The sequence below is a fragment of the Notolabrus celidotus genome, chromosome 22 (assembly GCF_009762535.1).
Source record: "Notolabrus celidotus isolate fNotCel1 chromosome 22, fNotCel1.pri, whole genome shotgun sequence".
Lineage (NCBI taxonomy): Eukaryota > Metazoa > Chordata > Actinopteri > Labriformes > Labridae > Notolabrus > Notolabrus celidotus.
The window spans coordinates 22,371,238-22,388,089 of record NC_048293.1 but is presented as its reverse complement, the minus strand read 5'-3'; the positions used below and the strand labels follow the sequence as shown (position 1 = coordinate 22,388,089).

Here is a 16,852-nt window from a genome sequence, read left to right as displayed (position 1 = left end):
ATGTTCATTTTCATCAATGCTCATGATATATTTTTATATCTTTATTGACTTAATCTGCAGTAATGTCCTGATTAGCTTGTTATTCTTTGGGTTGCATTCATTGTACATGCTGAAAGGGGGAGTGGAAGCTGCAGGATGGAGAAATTTGACTTTGTGGACATATGATTCAACTGATGTAACAGTGTTCTGTTTGTTTGAGCATGCAGGTGTTTTTGAAGCTGATAACTGAGTGTTTATCTCTCACCATCTCTGCTGGCACATGATGAGGTAGGTGTGAATGTTACAAGCAGACAAACAGAGATTCAGATGAGGACATGTTGGAGTATATTCTAAGAATTCAATAACACAGAATAAAGGTCAGCTGCCTGGAACAACACGCAAGGTTGCATCAGAGGGTTGGAACAATGTCATAAAAAGAGAAACACAGGTGTTTACAGGGAACTTTATAGTATCTCAAATTAAAGCTGCTGTTGGTAGGAATGGTAAAAAAAAACTGTACTTTTTTTCTGCTGTTTGGAGAAAAAGTCATAATACCCATCGGCACTCATCTGTAAGTGAAGTAATTTGAGATTATGGCGAAATCTCTGTGTTTTCCAACGCCTTTGTATCAAGCAATGTTATCATTTCTCCCGTTCCCGTTATCACGGACCAATCAGAACTGCTCCCCCTACTACGCCACCCTGATTGGCTGGGAAGCCACTTCTTCCTCATAGATCGCGCACAACAATCTTTTTGGGGACGGGGTTACGGGAGCAGAGAGGGGAGGGGTAGTGTTGACATTTGAAATCTCTCTCTGAACTGATGTTTATATCACGACGACCAACAGCAGCTTTAAGATCAAACAGAGGGAGGTGTATTTAAAAAACATACTTATTTATCATCTTTAACCAGGGGTGCATCCGGCTCGGCTGGTGGTGAAGCTTTCAGCAGAGGGTCTGCCCCCTGGTGGCTGGCTGCAGTATAGGTCAAAAAATCTGTCTCCCACATTCATTTGAATGGGTGAGCAGTCAAACTTTAAAAAATAAATAAACGTCATACGAATGTTTCTCACATCCGTATGCTGTGGTGATATGTAGTTATTATTTGACTGTTTTGTGTCCAAGGCCTCTTTTTCCTGAAAAGTTTCTTTTTCGTTAGTTATTAGAGTTTAAAAAACGGGGTTTTACTTCCGGGTTTCCTTTGATTCACAGCCGCCGTAGAGTGAAAATTCACAGGACACACAGCGTCTTGTGACGCTACGCTGTAGGGCGGTGCTCGTTACAGTGGCTTCACAGGCTCTGGCTGCACAATGGCTGCGCCAAGAGGCGGAGCAACACTGTCCATTTTTATTTACAGTCTATGGCTGGGCACCTTTATGGTGCACGATACGATGAATAATAAACTAAACTGAACTAAACTAAATTAAACCTATTTTATTTCTGTATGTGTTTATCTCATTCTATGACTGATTTAGAGCAAAAACAAGCTACATCAGATATTTTTTGCTAAAACACTCTCTTCAACCTGGTGCATTTTTTATCGTGCAATAACTTAACTTATCTATTTATCAGATAGAAGTGTACATAGTATATATATATCTGTAATAGTTGCCATATTTTATTTCATTTTACTTTATTGTATTTTATTGTATTTTATTGTATTTTATTGTATTTTATTGTATTTTATTTTATTTCATTCTATTCTATTTTACCTTTGTCATTGCTATTATTATTGTGATTATATTTTTTATCTATGTTAGTACATTGTTGTATTCCCCTGTCCCATGTTGTAAGCTGCTGTAACAAAAGAATTTCCCCCAATGGGGGACAAATAAAGTATATCTTATCTTATCTTTAAACAGTCGTCTTCATACTCCCGTCCGGTAGGTGGCGCTGTGGCGGTGACTGTTGGTGCTACAACCGTAAACAAGTCAAAAGGAAAACAAATAAAACTGACTGTTAGCATACAGAGCCTCCATAACTCTCTTATATTGAGACAGTAACACCCTGTGAGGTAAGATATTATTAAAACCAGTACATAAGGACGAGATAAGAGCTAGTTTGTCACAGTTTACCTCTGACTGTGGAGCCACAGCAGCAGCAGGTTATTTGAGTTGAGCGGAATCGATCCAGCCGCTGTTGAAAATTTGGTGCGCGTCTATTCCTGGTGTTACGGTAAGGTGTATGGGTGCCCGGAAGGGACAAACAAAGGTGAAACCTCAGGCTGTGGATGAAACTCACATATTATCAAATGTTATCTACATTAAAAAGACTATAAAGGCCTCCCAGTACGTAAGTCATGCGTTATTATCACGTCATTCCTGATATGATTAATATATTAATGCGCTTGTAGAGTACCGTAATATCTGTCTGTCCACTAGTGTCCATAAAAGTTAAAGTAGTTTCACTTTTCTTTGGAGGAAAAATCTCCTAAAAGTTAAAAAATATTCCTTCAGATAAAAGCTCATAACCACTTTGCCCTCTTAATGGGATAGCTACAACTTTAATGGGAACCTGTTTCTTAAATCTGACTATCATGGAGAAGTTTTCTGACATTTAAAAGGACAAATCACCTGAAATAATAACATTATAACAGTTATCATTCCCTTACAACTGTGCTGCAGAAATGCATTATGCATGTGCAAGAACAATCTCCTAACAGTGATTTAAACCTGAGGAGGTTTGTTGAAATGTCATGTCTACTCTAGTATGACCACAACATATTAGTATGCACTTTTAATCAAGCAGCTTTAGTGAAGACATATATTTGCACTTATCTCTGTGCATGTAAGGAATGGTGGGGGGAGGTGATCCTGAAGGTGCTGCAGAGTAAAAACAGTCAACACAGCTTTGGCTGAGTCACATGTTGTCCTCATGTCAACTCACACTGCCTCTTATTGCCTCATGGTACTTCATTATACTGTGTAATGTTAGATTTGAACACAGCAGAGACTAAAATAATCTCATATATCGATCTGACAGTACTGATATTGGTCTATCGTGGATATACTGGATGCAGAGAACGGTCTTTGCATTCGCATATTTACTATAATATTGATTTGAAATGTTGCTTTATTATTTTAGTAATTTTATCTGTTATCTTATTCTATTTTTATGTATCTACTCAGTTTTATTGATAATTTTAGCCTTAGTTTTATTTTTCAACTCTTATCCTTACCTTTTTAAATCCAGTTATTTTAACTATTTTTCTTTCTTCTTAATTTTTCTTCTTTATTTTTGGTGTGCATTAGTCTCTATTTTATTTTATGTTGTTCTTATTTTTGATTTGTATTCTTATTATTTTTCTTCTTCTTCTTCTTCTTCTTCTTCTTCTTCTTCTTCTTCATTATTATTATTATTATGATTATGATTATCTTCCTCTAATATGTCTTGCCATTGTTTCATTTCTGCTTTTTTCTTGCTTTTCAATCGCTGTAAAGCACTTTGGGTTGCATTTGATTTGTATGAAAGGTGCTCTATAAATAAAGCTTGATTAATTGATTGATTTATATTGTTGCAAAATCTACTTTTGAACGTTTGAATCACATTAAATATCAGAATTTATCAGCCAACATTAGTTTTTATGAAAAATAAAGAACATTTTAAAAATGAGGTCTTCATTCATCTCTAAAATTAGTTGTTCTTATTATTTTCTTCTTTGTTTGGAGCAAAATGCAGACTGAACATGAAAAATCAGCTCCTCTGTGCTCTCCTGCAGGCAGCCTGTAAACTACAACATCTATGTCTGCTCTTTGTTATGTATCACCTGACACAGGTACAGCTATAGACGGATATCTGTTGATCAAACCAGAATAACTGGTCCATTATCTCAGAGTAGAGTCACTCAAACAGTGACAGAAATATATCCAACCAGTTATTAACACTGTTAGCGTTTGTATGAGGAGAGAGTTGAATTTAATTTTCATGACTGCTCTTATTTCTCATTCTGCCTCAGAAATTCCTCAAATTATACTTTCTCTCTGCGTAATCAGAAATCTGAATATTAAAAAAAGACACATTTCAGATTTTAAATAATAACTTCTCTTCTCTGTGTTTTTATGACGATGTTTAGCGGAGGCATGCAGACCGCTGTGGGAGCCGCCAGACGCTCCCTCAGACACCTCGGGAGGGTCTCTCACTCTGCCATGTACTCAGGTAAAACCCTATTACACAGCTACAGTACATCTCTATTCTCTCCTGGTTTATGGTGCTGTTTGTTTTCATATCAGGGACAGTATGGACAGAACTCTAGGGAGACCTTAAAACAGGTTTAAACCCCGGTCACAGTGCAGAGTAACTGAGGTAAGAAGGGACTCCGTGTCGGCATGTCCTCACAGTTCAAAGTCTCATTCATGCTTCATAAAACATGGAGTGTGTGCGAGCGTGTTCGAGGGCTTCAGGACACCATGAAGGTTTGTTTTGTTTCTTCTTCTATTACAAAATCCCACATTGTATTCCGTTCAGAGCGAGGGCTGGCACGAGCGTTTGCTTGCCTGCGCGTTCACGTGACGTCTGCCAGGATTAAAAGACGCTACCAGCTGAGCATTTTTCTTTCAAAGATTTCACATTAAATGCAGAGCGAGCCGAGGGACATGTTGGATATTTAAGAGACCCATCAAGGAAAGAGACCAGCTCAAACTTTAACAGACATCTGTCCATGATGAACCGAAAAGTGAGAGAGATGCTTAAGTTTCCTGAGACCGTTCATCACTTTACTGTGTTAGTATAATGTTAATATAAGCGACTAAAATAACTAAACCAAAGTTATTAAGTTGTTTGGTTAGTTAGAATTCTGATAGTGTTTGGGCTGAGTTTATTGGACACCGGCAGTGATCCCAGTGCAGCAGAATCTCTGAGCGCGTCCCCTCATCAACTGAAGTGCGGCGCGCATTTACGCACGGCACACAGCGCTGTGGCCTCATTCATAAACTAATCTCCAGACACCCCGGCCGGATTTCATTAGAATCCCATTGCAGTGGCAGTTAGACCTCGTCAATTTACTAAAATCAAAACTGAAAATCGAACCGGCCACAGCGCTGGGGGAGAGCGGATCGTACAGGATCAGCCCCTTTTTAAATGTCCAGGAAAAACTGCAGATGCTCTGATGACATATTAAACAAGATAGTTGTGCTCTAACGTCTTCTGGTAAAAAAAAAAAGACATTCACCTCTCCCTGTGTCCGCCCCTCCTATCTTACCTGCCCATCCAGGTGAAAACCATCAAACTATCAAAATGCTTACTAAAATAAAATCATAATAATGCACGAGAGATGAGATTTTTCTCTGGTGACTTGGACTCGACTCGGACTCGGATTTGGTGACTCGACTACAACACTGCCTCAGTCTGATCTCATCCTAATCCACCATGAGCAGAGCACTTTGCAGCATTTAGCAAGTTACAGTGGCAAGGACAAACTTCCTTTAACAGGCAGAAACCTCCAGCAGGACCAGACTCATGTTAGACACACATCTGCTGAGACCATGTTGGAGAGAGGGATAGAGGGAGATGAAGAGAGAGAGAGATGATAGTGAGACAAGGGAGCTTCTTCTGTCCGTCTTATAACTCTGTAACCACTCAAAGATATCAAAGATTAACCACATCTACGACTTCTTCACGTGAACATTAACCCTCGTGAAACAGTCAAGAGGACTTCAGAGTATTTGATTTGGCCAAATTACACAAACTCCTCTTCCCCAGGTGTGTCCACTGAGGCAGTCGAACTAGAAAAACCAACCTGTCCGCCTCGGCTGCCTCTTTAGTTCGTATAGACTAACCCAGGAGAAAGAGGTCTTAATGCTAGTCTGAGCCGCTCATAGAGTCGTGTAATCTGTGATGGATAGTTTGAAATCTCTGAGTCCTGCTGAGCTGAGGTTGTTGATCAGACGAGAGGATCCCAGAATAAAAACCACGTCTGGATTAGCTGAAGGTAAGAGCGGCTTACCTGGAGGGCTGTGTCGTAGCCGCATGATTGAGTCAGCTTGTTACAGCTCGGCCTTTTTTTAGGGAAAAGGAAGAAACATGAGAAGCCAGCTGTCGTGAAAAAGCGTGTCTCAAAAGCTTCATATTATGGCTCAGCCTCTTTTTTATATATTTAGGAAGTTTGTTTGTTTTTAAACTTCTTACAGTGTTTTCAAAAACGTTAAAAATCAGCTTTACTCTCTTTATTAACTTTTAACGAGGACCATACCTTGAAAAATGATTATCCAAACCTTCAACTTCCATTGAATTCAGTTTTCTGTAACCTTGTCATGTTCCTGATACCGGACTTCACTGCAGGAACGCAGCCCAGTAGCATCAGATGGCATCCACACTGAGTTTGGTGTAAAAGCCAGCTCTTGTGAGCCACAATGTTACGATGAAGAGCCGCTTTGGAAGTCGTAAGATTCGGTTCTTGCAGAGCGAAATTATCTGGATCACTGAAAGCAGCATCTTTGGTGAGGCTTAGAAAGAAGAGAGGGATCCAAACTCTGCTCTTTCAGGACAAGATGGATCGCAGACTACTGGAGCAGAGCACAGATTTGAATTATCCGTGGATCTTTGTGGGTTAATGTGCTTGGATTAAATCTTCTACTGGACTTGGATCATTTCTCCAAGCTGTCGTCTTGACCCGGCATGAGCTGCTCCACGAGGGTAACTTGCTTAGAGACCTCAAGCTGGATGTGTGTCCTCACTTCAGATGGATCTTTATGGCAAAGATTTCACGAAGTGCCTCAGCTAAATTACCTGGTTCTCCTTTTATATTTGGATGAAAGCTGAAATGTCCCTAAGGGGGGCGGAGTTAAATTCACTTTAGATCACGTGCTGTCACGGTTGGCTCAATCAATCAATTCAATCTTTATTTGTATAGCGCCAAATCACAACAAACGTTATCTCAGGACGCTTTTACAAACATAGGAGGTCTAGACCACTCTATGTCAAATTATGAACAGAGACCCAACTTCAAGACAGGGTAAGACTCAGTCTGACCCCACCTTAATCCATCATAAGCATTAAACATCACAGTATTTAGCTAGTTACAGTGGTGAGGAAGAACTTCCTTTTAACAGGCAGAAACCTCAGGCAGAACCAGACTCATGTTAGACAGCCATCATGCCTCGACTGAGTTGGGTCTGGAAAGACAGATAGAGGGGAGTAAGAGAGAGAGGTGATAGTGATGAGACGAGTAGTAGAAGCTGTTGCCGCTGGAGTCCAGCACGTTCGTATCAGCTGGAGTCCAGAACGTCTGCAGCAGGAGGACGTCTACGGCAGCTCAGAGGAATCTACGAGACAATGGAGCTCAGGGACTCCACAAAGGTCTATGGTTAGTACCTTTAATGGGACAGGCAGAGTTAAAGTAAGTGATGAGGGGGTTGGGGGGAAGGGGGTGAGCTAGGATCCCAGTGTGTTAGTGCACCAGTTCCCCCGGTAGTCTAGGCCTATAGCAGCATAACAAAAGCTGGTCCAAGCCTGAGCCAGCTTTAACTATAAGCTTTATCAAAAAGGAAAGTTTTAAGCCTACTCTTAAGAGTGGAGAGGGTGTCTGCCTCATTAATATCACGGTACTTCATTTTTACATGTCCCATCTGTAAATCCTTTGTCTTCACTTTTATGTATCTGTAATGTCGTCCTTCTTTTTGCACTGTCTGGGGTATGATTACATAAAAATGATAACAATGATCGGGTGTATTGACGTTATCGTGTGTGTTTGTGTGTTTCAGGATATCAGCAGGCTAATGTCGTCATCCTGCCCGCTCACCTGGCCGACGACTTTGAAGCTTTCTGTCACAAAAACCCCGCCCCCTTACCGCTCCTCTACCGCAGCCAACCAGGAGAGACTTCCTGCCCGCCTCTCGCTAAAAATGCCAACATCAGGTAGAACACACACAGGCGTACCACTCACTGACATCTTGCTTTGTTCTTTTGTCAATAAATCTTTCAAACAGCACAAATGTTCTCCCTTTAAAAAGATCACTGATCAGTTTCAGAGGCCCAAAGGTGAATCCTCTCACGCTCCGTCCTCGGGATGAATGATTCACTTTAGGATAAACAAAGTCATCAGGTTTCACTTTAACTCAGCTCCACTTTATTTTAACTTTGAGATACAGACTGTTAATTTCAGCCTCCCAGGTGATATTCAAAGCGGGGATCAGTCAGTCACAACCGTGAACCTGGTGGTCTACGGTAGTTCAATCAGCTTTTAAAATACCCCCGACTACACGTTTTGAAAACTACATTTTCAAATCATTTTACATCCCCTGTTTGATCTTTTATTTTCTCAATGAAATTAACAAATACTATTCCTACTGCTGCTTCCACTCCTTCACAATAAAAGCATGGGTTAGAGGTAAATCAGGGCATCTCGTTAGGACGCCTCCTGCTGGAGGTTTTCCAGTCAAGTTCAGCTAGGAGGAGAAAAGGGATGGATAGATGGTTTAACAAATAGATAAATATATAAAATAATGGGCAAAAATACACGTTTTTTCAGGCGTTGCAGAATCTTGCAGTCTCTAAACGTTACAGACTTTACACATGTCTGTCTGTGTGTCTCTTTCTCTCCATAGGACGGATATCTCTCAGTACTGTGTGTACAAAGAGGGCCGGATGGTGAAAACTGTCTCCAGTCTGCAGGGATACAGCCCTGAGTCTGGGTACGTTCATAAACACTGACAGACACGACGGACAGACAGTTTGTTAAGCTTGAAAGAGTCACGTTCGGTCTCTTTAATCTGCCTCCAGGTCGGGGTCCGAGCAGGCTGCTGATCCTGGCTTCTGGTCCAGCATGGTGTGTTTCTATCAGGGCTGCAGCTTCGGCTTTGAGGGCCGACTGAAGGAGGCGGGAGTCCCTGTGAGGAACGTGGAGCAGGGTAGAAACGTCAGCATGTACAGGGTACGACACAGAATACTACAATCGTCCCCTCGGGGCAGCAGAATGTCAAATGTAGTGAGCATGCAGGAATGATAGAGACGCTTCAGATATGTTGTGAGGAGTTAGTAAGGGAGTGAGTTAAATATTTATTTATTATCAGGGCACATATTGAAACCTTTCTGTGTGTTTTTGTGTCAGACTTCAGTCCCCTGTGTTCCTGCAGGAGTGTTTCGCTGCCCTCTAGTGGTCACCATGCGTCCTGTTCCTGCTGCCATGTTGGACACGGTGGTGGAGGTCACACACCTCAACCCGCTGGCACATGGAGCTCCTGTGCACATAGGAGATCCAGGTACACATACACACACACACACACAGTGTATGATAAGCTTAGTGAGACATTTCTAGTATGTGACATGTTATTATTATCTGTGTGTGTGTGTGTGTGTGTGTGTGTGTGTGTGTGTGTGTGTGTGTGTGTGTGTGTGTGTGTGAAGCTCTCCTGGGTATACCGGACATCTCCTCTCCACACTACGGGGACGGAGTGGAGCTGCAGCCTGGAGACGTCCCAGTATTCTGGGCCTGTGGTGTCACGGCCATCGAGGCGGTGCTGAGCAGCAGTAAGTGGCGTGATTGGTTCATTCTGTATCATGTCACGTCTCTACGCTCTCAAGGTCTTGACCTTCTCTATATCCATCTTTCCTCAGAGCCTCCTCTGGCGTTCAGTCACTCTCCGGGCTGCATGTTCCTCACCGACATCCCTGACTCCTCCACGTCTACGCACAAACCTTTAACCTGCGACGGCGTGGACTCTTCAGACCCTGAGATGACCCCCCTCAGCTTTTTGATGTCCGATCATCCCTTGTGGTACAGTTTGGCATCAAAGAGGAGTGTGGAGAAAATCAGACAGCTGGAGACGATCATCGGAGAAGATCCAGGTAACGACGAGTCTTCAGGTTCAGGTTCTTCTTTTTTAAGAGGATGTAGTTTAGTCAAGAATTTCAGTCCAGAAGCTCTTTAGTGATTTCTAATTCATGCAATCATTGCTTAGGGTGCAGCTTAATGAAATCATGCCTCCTGCAGATTTCTCCATCAGCTTTCAACACAAAGCATGCAGCAAAGTTTCCATGTGAAACTTCAATCAGTCATTAAGCACCTGAAGAGAGCCGTAAAAAGTGCAGCACTAAGAAGAAGGAAGATCTAACTGTTCTATGACTCTTTGATTTTTGAGACTTCATGCGTGGTGTCATCTTTGTTGTTTTATCTCGACCTCTGCATCAGCTCGTCTGCAGCTGATCCTGTCTTTGTCTCTCTGCGTCTCCAGGTCAGCGAGGGATTAAAGCTTTGTTCGTGCAGGATGAACTCCTGCGCTCCTGTCTGGCGCTCTCACATGCATCCTCTGTTGCCATCACAACAGGATTCCCCACACACTTCATGCACAAGTAATCAACACACACACACACACACACGGCTGTCTCCACACCTTACCACACACAGCTTTTGGACTTGTGGTTGACCTGCACCTTCAAATTCAAACATTCATGTTCGTTCTCTGCCTTTAAGCCCTCCGGATGAGACTGACGGCCCTCCAGGAGCCATCGCCATCGCCACCATGCTGATGTCACTCGGGAAACAGGTGACGATGGTGATAGACAAGAGAGACGTGGAAATGAACCAGGCCATCATCGATGAAGCCGTGAGGAAAGGTGAGAAAAACTGAGACATAAAAGAATTCATTACATGTCATGATTTCTCCTGATATTAAATCTGCATCTCACTTTTTCAAGAGACAGCTTCCACGTGATGTAAAAACTCTGACGTTATAACCTCAGGTGTGCTGAAGAGTGCGGTCCCATTGGTCACATTCGAAGGCAGCGGTCCAGATGCTGCACTGGACTTCCTGTGTCACAATGGAGACCCCAGCAAGCCCAGGTAAGCTCAGGTGGGCCTGGACTCATACTATGTTGTAGGTTTGTTGTCCAGCTAGTATTGACCAGTCATGTATCAGCAGGCTTTGGTATGTGCAGTAAAAAAACAGTCTGTATGGAGAGCAAAAACAGGCAGTACATGCACAATCCAGCGTAATGACACCTCAACTCCCATAAGGAGGATTTCTTTCTCTCTATAAACAGATATCTGCATGAAGAGCAGCTAACAATCTGTTCTAGATCAAACATTTACACTCGTGTGACATATCTGCTCGATCAGCGTTTCAATTTCCTGACTTCCTTGAATGCATCAGAATTGGTTGATACAAAGGAACCACTGAGTTGCTTTGTGTCTCTTCATTTCTGTAGTCCAACATGACTTTTCCTTTCACATGTAACAACAGGTACGACCACCTGTTGGCGATCGAGCGCAGTGGACGAGCTGCAGATGGAAACTACTACAACATGAGAGCAATCAACATCAAACATCTTGTGGATCCCATCGATGACCTGTTCATCGCTGCAAAGAACATACCTGGAATCACAACCACAGGTAAGAAACACTCGTTACAATCAGCTGTCTTAACATCACTGTCCTTATTTTATATTTTATTACTGCATGGTTGAAACTTTGCATCTGGACTGAAGCTTCTCTCTGTGTCTCTGCAGGAGTCGGCGATGGAGGGAACGAGCTGGGGATGGGTAAAGTGAGAGAGAAGGTGGTGAACCTGATGCCTAAAGGGGATCTCATTGCGTGTGACGTCCCTGCTGACTATGCCATCACTGCTGGTACGGACTTACAAACACTTTTATTAGACCCTTATTTTTTCTTCCTTGCACAGAACTTCCTGAAAATTACCCAGGTGAGCTACACGTGTGAATTTGCTCCTTAATTTCGTGGTAGACATAAATCTTAGTATACAGTCTATGTTACAGATGCTGAGTGGAAGTGATGAAGAGATGAAACTGAAGAGGTGTCAACACTATCCTGCTTTCTTTGCCATGTTTAAGAAAATAAACATGCTCCCTCCTTCTTGCAGGAGTGTCTAACTGGGGAGGATATGCTGTCGCCTGTGGGCTCTACCTGCTGCACACCTGCCCCTCTCATCAGAGGTACCTGAAGAAAGGACTGGGACTCACAACCTCTCAAGACCAGCTGCAGGACTGGATCGCTAACCTGCCGTCTGTGGACAAGGTGACACTCCTGACCTCCTTCCTTCTGCTTTCTCAAATCCTCTTAATTGCTCACAATAATCCTACCGCTTCGATAATAAGTGCATCTCTTTTAGCCTCTTTAAGTGCATGCATTTGAAGTTATTTGCCAAAAATCTCCCAAAAAAGAAAGTACATTTATTCTGAAGCAACATTCAGGTGTTTTTATAAGCTTGTTACATTCAGAAGAGCAGATTAACACATAGTATGCATCATTTTTAACGCTCAGACTCAGATTCTGCAGAGAAAGCACTCGAGCAGACCTTCTCTCAGGGACAGTTACAGACGAGCTGGTGGCTCAGTGGAGCAGTTGGCCCAGAGAGAGAGAGAGATTTCCCTCAGGAGTTTATATGAATCATAAAGGAGTCATAAAGGAGCATTACACCATGCACATAAAAACAGGCTGCAGATACAGAGACATAAATAAAACAGGGTGCTATGACGCTGTTTATGAAACTCTGTCCCTCAGGAGGAATCCATCCTCGCCACTCTGATGGACTTTGGGATAAGAAGTGGGAAGACCGGCAACCTGGCAATGGAGGTGGACGGTCTGACCTTTCACCCCACGCACTCTGACATCATCAGAAGACTGGTGGAGGCCACACAAGGCTGATTCACAGTGTGTCAGTGTGTCGGATAAGGACAAACACCTGAGTGCTCATGAATTTTAAGTCATTCAGACGTGAAAACAATCGATGTGCCACTTAGTGAAGTTGTGTTTCCTCTCCATTCAGCTCACCATAAAGAAGTGAGGGAGGAAAACAGGATGAAAGGAGAGAGTGAGTGTGACTTTAGACGCTGCCTTGGTTACCTTTCAGCTCTCTTTGTGACTCCTGGAGACAAAACAAAGTCACCTCTCATGAAAGCAGCTCTCTTTAAATATATCAGAGCTTTGGTGCTATTATGAAGCCTTAAAAGTTTTAAATTAACTTCTCAGTAGTGAAGATGATTCCTCCTTTTGTCACTGCACTAATGTGATGGTAAAGACTCATAAACACAGATTAGATGTTTGTGTATTGAAGGATATTCAAACCTGATCCCCAGCTTCAAATCTATTGTGGTCTGAATATCTTATATGTAGGATATATTTTGGCATTGCTCTAGTAGAATCCAGCAGACTGAAACAGACTATAATAACTAGCTTCTCTGACTGTGTGTTGCACATTTTGATTATATTAACACAATTAAAGTGCTGTTGTTAGTTGTTTGAATATTCTATTTATCCTGTCATTAAAACATTTCCTGATTTATGAAGCTTTGATTTAATTTTTGTAACCACATCAAATCATTTTGCACAGATGGAGGTGAAATTACAATAAAATAATGATGCTTCCAATCTTAGATGTGTGTCATTATTGATGTATATGATTGTTAATTGATTTGTTGTTGTTTTTCTACAGCAGTTTGACAAGATTCTGATATTTGGCGCCTTGAATAGTGGGAAAAATGTTGCGTATATGCAAAGGAAGAAGATGTATGAAATGGAAATTCACCCTAAAATGTTTCCTATTTCAAACTATCAGTGAGTCAATGATCCAAGCATGTCAACCTGACGTCTTCACGCCACCAGTTTTATCGCCCCCTGCTGGTCAGTAGAAAGAAAGCAGGTTAAGGCACTTCTACGTTAGCATCACTTTTCAGATCTTGAGTTCAGGAGTCTTGTTAGAAGTCTGATACAGTATATCGTGCTTTTCATCACCCACTTTTTAATCTCTTAAAATCAAAGTCACAACTTCCGAGCAATTCATCTCCTTTCCTTTGCAGTGAAACTAAAGTTGTTACAAACACATTAAACATTTATCCAATTAGAGTTCATTAAAGTTTCATTGATTTTTGTCCACAGAGGGAGATTTATTCACCTCCAGTTCGAGGACAATTGATCCAACCTCTCCTCCCCGGTTAATTTCCTCATGCAGAAATCATCAAGAGGCTCAGGGCTGAATTCAGGAAAGTATTTATCTGTGCCAACGAGCAAGAAAGGAATCCTCTAATTCACAAAGGGTTAAATGCACCACAAACAGTGCTGCAGAGCAAGTAGTGTCTCTGTGTGTCAGGGTTGATTGCATACATTTGCTATTCTTCAATGTGAAAAACGTCTTATTCACAAGCACCAACACAAACAGCTGTTAGAGCAAAATATTCACTGCCTGCTGAGCGTTGGTGGTGTTATTATTAACGAGTGAAGTTGCTCAAACATCATCATGACAACAATTCCACCTCCAGATGACCAAAGAATGAGATATCTGTCCATAAAGTCAGTTAATATCACTTTGACATGATTATTTTATCATAATAATCAGTCTGTGGGTCAAACTCCTGCACATACGGGCTTTACTGTTCACACAACAGCTCTATTCTTTGTGTGCTCACTCCAAGAAGTAAGCTGGACATACATCTGTAGTGAATCAACTCCACAATAAACTCTGCTCCCTCTTCTTCCAGCTCATCCTCTGAGTTCAGACAGATTTGAGCTCCGTCAGGATGAGAGCGCACAGGGCAGCTCTGTGCAGCAGAGAGGGGAGACACTGACAGCTCATCTGCAGAATCAGACACGAAACAAGAGCAAACTGCACACAGTTGCAAAACTTTAAGGGTGTGTTTGAGCTTGGGTATCATTAGGGCAATATGCTTTGTGAAGTGGACCTTGAAACTGAGCAGATAGCAAAATGATGGAGCAAATGATGCACAACTTTTTGTGCAATTAGGGGGTGATATCTACTTTTATTGAATCATCAGAGCAGAAGAAGACATACTTATGTTTAGAGAATAAGAAACAGTCTTATGGTCGTGTTAAGGGGGTAGTAAAAGAACTATAGCTGTTTCCATCCACAGTGCTATTCTCTTATGGCTCCACATTTTCCATCCATCCTGCCTGAAGGGAAAATAGACATAATGATTGTCTCGGCTGTTTCTTTCTCGACTGAAAAGTTAATCTAAAGAAGCTGCAGACCATGTTCAAATGCATTCAGGCTGTAAATGGCAGGATTTGATGGTGCAAACAGAGAGGCAAATAATAGTGTGATGTGTTATTGCAGAAAGAGCTCTACAGTGTGAATACTTGAATAACATCATCATTTAGCAGCCTCACACAGCTCCGTTCAGAGAGTAGGTTTCTCAGTCCTGCTCTTCTTCAGATTGTTTTCTGCTCACAGCGTTTACAGTACCAGGAAAACAAGCTTTAAATGGACTTCCTATAAACTATGCACGTTTCTTACATTTGTAATTTACTCAAAGCAGAGAGCAGCCACAGCGAGGGAGAGGCAGGAGACATAAACAGCTGAGGTTTGTTTTAGACGGTGTTTAAGAGTCACTTCCTTTACAGGAGCTACAGTATGTCTCAACTGTAGAGGGATCAGATGCTTTTTGGTGAACTGGTGCCAATTTCCCCTTCATGCCAAGTCTTAATGAAGCTCACTGTGGGCTGAGTGAGGCTGCAAACACGGGCAGAAAACATGCAAAGATGTCCCTGAAGGCATCACAACACAAACATTGTGTGCACCCTTCTCTCCCAATCTTTGAGAAGCAGACTCAGGAGCAGGTTTGCAAAGAGTTTACTAGAAAAACTGAGAGGCTACATCCTAAGCTTTGATAACTGCAGGCAAAGACAGTCACTAGTTGCACAGACAAAAGCTGAGACTCTCTGGCTGCAGCCTTCCTATATAACCTCCTGATTACTGATCAGGCTCAGCTGTGACTCAGCAGGAGCCTGATGGTGACAGAGCACACAGGTGTGCTGCTGCTGTGGCCACTGAGAGGGGGGAGAAGACGAAAACGAAACACAGCATGTATAAAATACTCATAAGGAATAAAAACTACAAGTCCAACATTCACAGAGGAGGGACTGTGACATAAATACATATATATAAGTTGATTTTTAATTCAGTATTTGTGGAGGTATTCAGGGAATTAAGTTAAACTTTTGGTATTTATTATGTGTGTTTTTAAGTTGCCATTTTTTCCTCACATCTTTTAAATAAATCTAGAAATGATATAATTCATTAATCTAGACAACAAGGAATTAAATGAACATATTTTACTTTTTTTTTTCAGAGTGAAACTGTTCAATAAAATAAATGTATGTCAAATATTTAATTAAACCTTTCGAGTGCTGTATTTTTAAGAATTTATTTTATGAATGTGTTTTGTGGATCTGTCTAATAATAAAAAATATTTCCATTTTATTTGTTACTAAATGCACAATTTTTTAACTTTGTTGCCCTCATCGTGCAGCGTGCTCTTGTATAAGAGGTAACTTGTGTAATTTAAAATTTCATATTTTTAAAGCTACTATAAGGAATTTTACAGTTCTGTAGATTTTGGCGCCCCCCTCTGGCCGAAGCAGGAAGACATATTTTTACTGAAAAGAAAGAAAAGAAAATTCATGCTTGTTTATTTTCAATCTCTAACATGCAACACCTGATGAATCTTTAGCATGAAAAACTTCACAAAAGGCTGTTAATCATCACATCGTTTGAGAAACCTACCCAACGACAGGGTGACAGGTGTTTTAAATAACCACACATAAATAATCCATCCTCCTCCTCATGGTGTTGTTTGAATTGTAGGTCTTACAAAAGCATTACTCTTCATTTCAGTCACATTTAAAGTGAGATTAAAACTCCTTACAAGAACTTTATTGCAAGAAACTGAGTCTGTCCTGGAGAACAGCAGATTAACTTTCAGCCTTGTTGATTTAATTCATATAATCTCAGAATCTCTGAAGCTCGGTTTGTAATCTCACCACCCGTAAAAACATGAGTCATTCCTGGATTTTTAAAACAGATAAGTTTACTCAGAGTCATATAAGATGTGGTTAACCTGTGAAATATATTTTAAGATAAGATGCTAAAGTACATAAGCGAGTTTCCACCTCTCTGCTTCTGCTTCATCCT

At 41.5% G+C, this 16,852-nt stretch overlaps 1 protein-coding gene across 4 annotated transcripts; it reads left to right on the top strand.

Annotated features, from left to right (window-relative positions):
* The first annotated feature begins 1,883 nt into the window (after positions 1 to 1,883).
* On the top strand, positions 1,884 to 13,301 carry dglucy (D-glutamate cyclase). Of its 4 annotated transcripts, none has more exons than XM_034675948.1 (15): positions 1,884 to 1,992; positions 4,051 to 4,133; positions 7,676 to 7,829; positions 8,519 to 8,605; positions 8,694 to 8,844; positions 9,022 to 9,172; positions 9,318 to 9,440; positions 9,528 to 9,758; positions 10,145 to 10,262; positions 10,384 to 10,526; positions 10,653 to 10,752; positions 11,153 to 11,301; positions 11,418 to 11,537; positions 11,789 to 11,943; positions 12,430 to 13,301. In XM_034675948.1, the coding sequence occupies exons 2-15, from the start codon at positions 4,058 to 4,060 to the stop codon at positions 12,571 to 12,573; spliced, it is 1,902 nt and encodes a 633-aa protein (XP_034531839.1). In that variant the 5' UTR covers positions 1,884 to 1,992; positions 4,051 to 4,057; the 3' UTR covers positions 12,574 to 13,301. The 4 variants fall into 4 exon arrangements, with proteins under 4 accessions (XP_034531839.1, XP_034531842.1, XP_034531840.1 ...); XM_034675951.1 differs by lacking the exon at positions 1,884 to 1,992 and adding an exon at positions 2,036 to 2,153; XM_034675949.1 differs by lacking the exon at positions 1,884 to 1,992 and adding an exon at positions 2,161 to 2,270.
* Positions 13,302 to 16,852: the final 3,551 nt, after the last annotated feature.